This window comes from Berghia stephanieae, unplaced genomic scaffold (genome assembly GCF_034508935.2).
Source record: "Berghia stephanieae isolate SIO BIC M18660-M18661 unplaced genomic scaffold, UCSD_Bste_1.3 scaffold3377, whole genome shotgun sequence".
NCBI lineage: Eukaryota > Metazoa > Mollusca > Gastropoda > Nudibranchia > Aeolidiidae > Berghia > Berghia stephanieae.
In genome coordinates, this window is record NW_027624597.1 from 420 (window position 1) to 8015 (window position 7596).

Consider the following 7596-nt stretch of genomic DNA (forward strand, 5'->3'; position numbering starts at 1 on the left):
AAGAGTCAAGGGTGTTACAGCATGTCTCGCCATACTTTTCATGCATTGCTATTGCCTTGGGATCCCTTGTAAAGCGCTTTGAGCACGCTTAGCGGTATTGCGCTATATAAAAGCTTGCTGTAACGTGACACGAAAACTAACTCGTCGTCTCTACCTATTCATTCTAAAACGAAGCCACGCATAAGTCTGTACACAAAGAATTTCGTAAAGTAGGAAATGAAAAAAGCAATACAGGGGGGTGATGCGTTGAAAACCGGGTAGTCAAACGGGAATAAGTGTGGGGCCCTGAAAAGGGCCGGTGTGAAGGGGAGGGGCATCGAGCAATTTACTTGCTGGTGGTGTATTTGGTGACAGCCTTGGTGCCTTCACTGACAGCGTGCTTGGCAAGTTCACCGGGAGCAAGAGACGGACAGCGGTCTGGATCTCTCGGAGGTGATGGTGCTCCTCTTGTTGTAGTGAGCCAGGCGGCTGGCTTCGGCGGAGATGCGCTCGAAGATGTCATTCACAAAAGAGTTCATGATTGACATGGCCTTAGAAGAGATACCAGTGTCGGGGTGGACCTGTTTCAACACCTTGTAGATGTAGATGCTGTAACTTTCCTTCCTCCTGCGCTTCCTCTTCTTGTCGCCGGTGCGAACGGCCTTTGCCTTGCCGGCTTTTTTGGCGCCTTTGGCAGAAACTCCTCCTTTGGGTGGCATTTTTTTCCGATTTGATTTTCTAGTGAAACTAGTAGAAGAATGAACGGCGCGAAAACCATTTATATGAAAAATACCGGATGAAAAGCGAAGGGACGAGCCAATCGGAGAGAAGTATGCATTTTCTCAACGGTTGATTGGTCGAGCGGTTTGGCAAATTCATCTCTGCCCGATTTCGTATAAATAGTCATTCGGCGCGTTTCACGAGTCACTGTATTTTTTTAAAGTACACCCAACCACTTACAATAAACAATCATGTCTGGCCGTGGCAAAGGTGGAAAAGTTAAGGGCAAGTCCAAGTCCCGCTCTTCTCGCGCTGGACTCCAGTTCCCAGTTGGCAGAATTCACAGACTCTTGAGGAAAGGCAACTACGCCGAGCGCGTTGGTGCTGGTGCCCCAGTCTACTTGGCAGCTGTTCTTGAGTACCTCGCTGCTGAAGTTCTCGAGTTGGCAGGCAATGCTGCCCGTGACAACAAGAAGACCAGGATCATCCCCCGTCATCTCCAGCTCGCCATCCGCAATGACGAGGAGTTGAACAAGCTTCTGTCCGGAGTCACCATTGCTCAGGGTGGTGTTCTGCCAAACATCCAAGCCGTCCTCTTGCCCAAGAAGACCGGCAAAGCACCAGGAAAGAACTAAGCTCACCTCCAGCAGCCAGTCTTTCTGCTCCCAACACAACTGTCCTTTTCAGGACAACCACCACTCTTCCCCATTGGCTCCCAACGTAACATCGCATTTGCACTTTCTGGCACTCTCGAGTGCTTTTAGTTTTATGATTGTGTATGTGGCATGCTTTTCCTTCCAGATACCTACCAGGTTTTTTAGAATGGCTATTAACACTGCTCTGTATATTCCAATTCTAACTGTAAGTACCGGTTAGACCGTTTGAAGTTAGGGAATAGGACGGCTTATGAGTACGTTGACATACATTACGGTTGACTGACGTGTCTTAATTTCTAGACGAAATAAAACCTCAATTGAAGTCTCGGTTATACTATGCTACCCTTTATCTTTCCGCATTGGCACTGTCCTTGTCAACACAGGTGTGGTGTTCTGAACTTCTGAATCGCCTGCGAGTGACCAAATTTTTTTGTTGGCTTTTTTTTCTCTTCTTTTTGTAGCCTAGAATATCGGTTTAAGGCGACGGTTGTGTTGAATCGTGTCGGGTACTCTCACCTTATGCTGAGCATCTATCACAGAGATGGGCCGCCCACAACTAAATTGGCATTGAAGGCTAGTTTCTGTTGGAATGGGACACCAACTTGTCTGCAGGGAGTGTCATACCACTTAGACCACGAGTACAGATTTTGTGTGCGTATGTGGGTGTGTATATGAATATTCCATCTTAACATCGGATGCATGCCTACACTCAATTTCAAATTTCAGGAACATGTTATGGATACATTGGGCAATAGTAAGGTCTTAGCAGACGACAAAACGTCTGACGCAAAGAGAGTATTAGGGTTTATGGTTGCAATGGCACTAGAGGTAACACAATGATGATGATGAGGTGGTGGTGATGGTGGTGGTGGTGGTGGTGGCTGTAGTAGTGATGGTCGTGGTAGCAGTTGTGGTAAGGATGGTGATGTAATGGTAGTGGTTGTAGTCCTAGGGATTATGAGGTGGCGGCAGTGGTTGTAGTAATGGTGGTAGGGATGATGATGATGATGATGATGATGACGATGATGATGATGATGATGATGATGATGATGATGATGATGATGATGATGATGATGATGATGATGATGTGGTGGTGGTGGTGGTGGTGGTGGTGGTTGTGTCTTGGTTGTAGTAACGGTGGTAGGGATGATGCTCTGACGGCAGTTGTAGTAGTAGCTAGTCGTCGTAGGTATGCCTGGCCTTATCTTGTGGTTTCTTAAATGGAGAACATCAAGCTATCCAAAAAGGGGAGGCCTTCCAAAAGCTCCTCGTGCTAAGGGAAACAACCCAGATGTTCCCTCAACTAACCCTAAGAGAAAAAAAAAAACAAAAAAAAATAGTACCTTCAACTAACCCTAATAGCAAATACAAACACCCCAGCACCTTTACTAAGACTTATGACTAACCCTAAGAGAAAAAAAAAACACCTAGTACCTTCAACTAACCCTAATAGCAAATACAAACACCCCAGCAACTTTACTAAGACTCATGACTAACCCTAATGGCGGATGAAAATCAAAGCAATGGTCGGATTTAGGAAAGTACACTCGCCAATACAGGTTGGCAAACGCCGCTCAATTACCCACAAATTGAATAAATAAAGGCATGACAAAAGATCCAACCCACCCATAAAAAGCAAAAGCAACTATTCCATTATTCCATTCCCCATTCCCAACATCCAACATCGTCACCTTTCCGTTTCAGTTCAACTACCTATCCCCCCGGCCAGGGCAGCACAAAAATGCTGGGTTGCACGGAAGGAGCTGACAAATAGATTGGACTAAAAAGACCTTTTTTTTTTTTTTTCGATTGAGAGCGCGGACTGCGGAAATAAAAAGTCCGCAGTGGAAGAATACTTTCGCGTTTTTCCTTTTTTTTTTCGCTTCAGAGCGCGGACTGCAGAAATAAAAAGTCAGCAGTGGGAGAATACTTTCGCATTTTTTCTTCTTTTTTTTTTCGATTCAGAGCGCGGACTGCAGAAATAAAAAGTCCGCAGTGAGAGAATACTTTCGCATTTTTTCTTCTTTTTTTTTTTCGATTCAGAGCGCGGACTGCAGAAATAAAAAGTCCGCAGTGGGAGAATACTTTCGCATTTTTCCTTTTTTTTTTTGTCGATTGAGAGCGCGGACTGCAGAAATAAAAAGTCCGCAGTGGGAGAATACTTTCGCATTTTTCCTTTTTTTTTTTGTCGATTGAGAGCGCGGACTGCAGAAATAAAAAGTCCGCAGTGGGAGAATACTTTCGCATTTTTTCCTTTTTTTTTTTTCGCTTCAGAGCGCGGACTGCAGAAATAAAAAGTCCGCAGTGGGAGAATACTTTCGCATTTTTCCTTTTTTTTTTTCGATTGAGAGCGCGGACTGCAGAAATAAAAAGTCCGCAGTGGGAAATACTTTCGCATTTTTCCTTTTTTTTTTGTCGATTCAGAGCGCGGACTGCAGAAATAAAAAGTCCGCAGTGGGAGAATACTTTCGCATTTTTCCTTTTTTTTTTCGCTTCAGAGCGCGGACTGCAGAAATAAAAAGTCCGCAGTGGAGAAACTTTCGCATATTTTCTAATTCTTTTCCAATATCGAGCTGAAGCTTTGCAAACCCAATAAACAGCACTACTGCTTTGCGCTCAGACAAACCAAAGAATAGATACACAGCGAGTAAACAAATAAATCAATCAATAATTGAATGAATGAATGAATGAATGAATAATGAATTTGAATTGCTATACCTAATCTCACGACCACCAGCTCATTCTGATAAATCTGAATCTTTTCATTCAAATATTTGTTTATTTATTTATTTATTTATTTATTTATTTATTTATACTCGCCAATACAGGTTGGCAAACGCCGCTCAATTACCCACAAATTGAATAAATAAAGGCATGACAAAAGATCCAACCCACCCATAAAAAGCAAAAGCAACTATTCCATTATTCCATTCCCATTCCCAACATCCAACATCGTCACCTTTCCGTTTCAGTTCAACTACCTATCCCCCCGGCCAGGGCAGCCCAAAAATGCTGGGTTGCACGGAAGGAGCTGACAAATAGATTGGACTAAAAAGACCTTTTTTTTTTTTTTTTCGATTGAGAGCGCGGACTGCGGAAATAAAAAGTCCGCAGTGGAAGAATACTTTCGCGTTTTTTTCCTTTTTTTTTTTCGCTTCAGAGCGCGGACTGCAGAAATAAAAAGTCAGCAGTGGGAGAATACTTTCGCATTTTTTCTTCTTTTTTTTTTCGATTCAGAGCGCGGACTGCAGAAATAAAAAGTCCGCAGTGAGAGAATACTTTCGCATTTTTTCTTCTTTTTTTTTTTTCGATTCAGAGCGCGGACTGCAGAAATAAAAAGTCCGCAGTGGGAGAATACTTTCGCATTTTTTCCTTTTTTTTTTGTCGATTGAGAGCGCGGACTGCAGAAATAAAAAGTCCGCAGTGGGAGAATACTTTCGCATTTTTCCTTTTTTTTTTCGCTTCAGAGCGCGGACTGCAGAAATAAAAAGTCCGCAGTGGGAGAATACTTTCGCATTTTTCCTTTTTTTTTTTGTCGATTCAGAGCGCGGACTGCAGAAATAAAAAGTCCGCAGTGGGAGAATACTTTCGCATTTTTCCTTTTTTTTTTTCGCTTCAGAGCGCGGACTGCAGAAATAAAAAGTCCGCAGTGGGAGAATACTTTCGCATATTTTCTAATTCTTTTCCAATTCGAGCTGAAGCTTTGCAAACCCAATAAACAGCACTACTGCTTTGCGCTCAGACAAACCAAAGAATAGATACACATGCGAGTAAACAAATAAATCAATCAATAATTGAATGAATGAATGAATGAATGAATGAATGAATTTGAATTGCTATACCTAATCTCACGACCACCAGCTCATTCTGATAAATCTGAATCTTTTCATTCAAATATTTGTTTTTATTTATTTATTTATTTATTTATTTATTTATTTATTTATTTATTTTCAAATTTATTACCAAATAACCAAGGGATTACCTCCTAAAGTAAATGCTAACAACTTGCCTTTCCAAAGTGATCGGGTAACAAAATAAACCGGTAAGCCGATTGGCCCGGGCTCTCGGTAATTGACCAATCAGAACGCTGAGATAACAGGTATATAAGACGAACGGGCCCTCTATTACGAATCAGTCACTTTCGAGTAACGAAAATCTAAAATGGCACGTACCAAACAAACCGCACGTAAATCCACCGGAGGAAAGGCTCCTCGTAAGCAGCTGGCCACCAAGGCTGCCAGGAAGTCTGCCCCAGCCACCGGCGGTGTCAAGAAACCCCACAGATACAGGCCTGGAACTGTTGCCTTGAGAGAGATCAGACGTTACCAGAAGAGCACTGAGCTCCTCATCCGCAAACTCCCCTTCCAGCGTTTGGTGAGAGAAATTGCCCAGGACTTCAAGACTGACCTGCGCTTCCAGAGCTCTGCCGTTATGGCCCTGCAGGAAGCCAGTGAAGCTTACTTGGTTGGTCTGTTTGAGGATACCAATCTGTGTGCCATCCACGCCAAGCGAGTCACCATCATGCCCAAGGACATCCAGCTCGCTCGCAGAATCCGTGGAGAGAGGGCTTAAATCTCTTTTCCCCTTCCTCCTTCCCCAAACCGGTCCTTTTCAGGACCACTACACATTATCTCGATTGACTGACTCTCTGTTTACGCACTCCCTCATCCCCTACCCTCTTCAGATGTACTTTAATTTTTAAATGTGATAATCACGAGTTACGACTGGAAACTTTTCCACATGGTCACGCAACTTGAGAATTCCTTTTAGCACTTGTGTAGTGCTCAAAGCGCTTACAAGAGGACCCTTTGCTTGTGAAGCTAGTGCTCTACCAACTGATCCCCGATATATGCACACGTTTTGTTTATAATCTATCAAATGGGATGACCAAGGCTTTCTAGAGTTTTTTTTTTTAATGAACTCTGGGCCTATACTCTAAATCGAGCAACTTAATTTGTTCAGCTCATCAGCATTACCTTGAAACACTCATTGACATGCCGGTAATTTAATATGAGATAAACTGTGTTTCCATTGCCATCGATTTACACACTGGTTGTAAAAATATTGGATGGGAAAGTAGAAGACGTGTACAGTTATAGAGACATAGGATATAGCAAAAAGGCAAACAATTATATATTTTAAAAATTCCGTCACCCAGAAATAGCATGCAGTAATGCGATGCTTGCAGAAATCCGGCGAGCAGGGAAGCGATGACTTTTTAACTTAATGAACGTGATGAGGAGAGTCAGAGAGGTGGGAGAAACATGAGCAGAAGGAGAAAGAAATAAAGAAGACATCAGAATGGTTCATACAAGGGTGAGTGGGAAACAAAGAAGAAAGAGAGAGAGAGAGAGAGAGAGAGAGAGAGAGAGAGAGAGAGAGAGAGAGAGAGAGAAAGACAGAGAGAAAGAGAGAGAGTGAGAGAGAGAGAGAGAGAAAGACAGAGAGAAAGATAGAGAGTGAGAGAGAGAGAGAGAGAGAGAGAAGGAGAGACAGAGAGAGAGCTCACCATCGTGGTAAATTGAGCTTTATATAACGCAATATCCACTAAATGTGCTCAATGCGCTTTACAAGGGGTCCCTGGTCAACAGCAACATTTAACATGTAGGACGGGACATGACGCCTGTTAGGCGATATTACAATTTTTCGGACAAAGACAACGCTATTAACGGCCAGGTACTCATTTTACACCTGAGTACGGTGAGAGAATGTGAGTAAAGAGCCTTTTCCAAGGATTCAACTATGCGCCGAGAGCGAGGCTCGAACCCAGGACCTTCCGATCTGAAAGCGAGTGTCATACCACTAGACCACATAGCCCCTGCCTTTGCGTGGCAACAAGTTTCTGGAAAAATCTTGAGAGAATCTGGGATTTAACTTTTCATTTTATTTTTATTCTTTTATCTCAGTATCTTTTAAAACAAGAATAGTTTGTTTGTTTGTTTGTTTTTAAATCGAAAACAAACAACAACAAAAACAAAACAAAAAACAAACAAATGTAAAACAAAACAAACAAACAAAACAAAACAAACAAATAAAAGCAAAAACAAAACAAAACAAAACAAAAAACGATTAGTAATTAGGAATTCGACGATTAGATCAGGTCCAGTGTTTCACGAGTCAACGTGTCATCTGATTGGAGAATTCGACAAATCATAGCACCCTTCCGACCAATAAAAAGAACGCCGTTCTATAGACCAATCAGGTGTCTCAGTGTCAACCATGATAGCTCTTAACCCTTTAT

At 42.5% G+C, this 7596-nt stretch overlaps 2 protein-coding genes and 1 pseudogene across 2 annotated transcripts; 2 read left to right on the forward strand and 1 right to left on the reverse strand.

Moving 5' to 3' along the window:
* Window positions 1-325: 325 nt before the first annotated feature.
* LOC144961627 (histone H2B, gonadal pseudogene) lies at window positions 326-698 on the reverse strand (annotated as a pseudogene).
* Window positions 699-900: 202 nt separating this feature from the next.
* Window positions 901-1398, forward strand: LOC144961629 (histone H2A). The gene has a single exon (XM_078894755.1). The coding sequence runs from the start codon at window positions 951-953 to the stop codon at window positions 1332-1334; it is 384 nt and encodes a 127-aa protein (XP_078750881.1). The 5' UTR covers window positions 901-950; the 3' UTR covers window positions 1335-1398.
* Window positions 1399-5331: 3933 nt separating this feature from the next.
* On the forward strand, window positions 5332-6026 carry LOC144961628 (histone H3). The gene has a single exon (XM_078894754.1). It carries the CDS (start codon window positions 5517-5519, stop codon window positions 5925-5927), a length of 411 nt encoding a protein of 136 aa, XP_078750880.1. The 5' UTR covers window positions 5332-5516; the 3' UTR covers window positions 5928-6026.
* Window positions 6027-7596: the final 1570 nt, after the last annotated feature.

Bases quoted from the DNA above. Each gene is read 5' to 3' on its own strand.
- LOC144961628 (XM_078894754.1), top strand. From the start codon at position 5,517: ATGGCACGTACCAAACAAACCGCACGTAAATCCACCGGAGGAAAGGCT.
- LOC144961629 (XM_078894755.1), top strand. From the start codon at position 951: ATGTCTGGCCGTGGCAAAGGTGGAAAAGTTAAGGGCAAGTCCAAGTCC.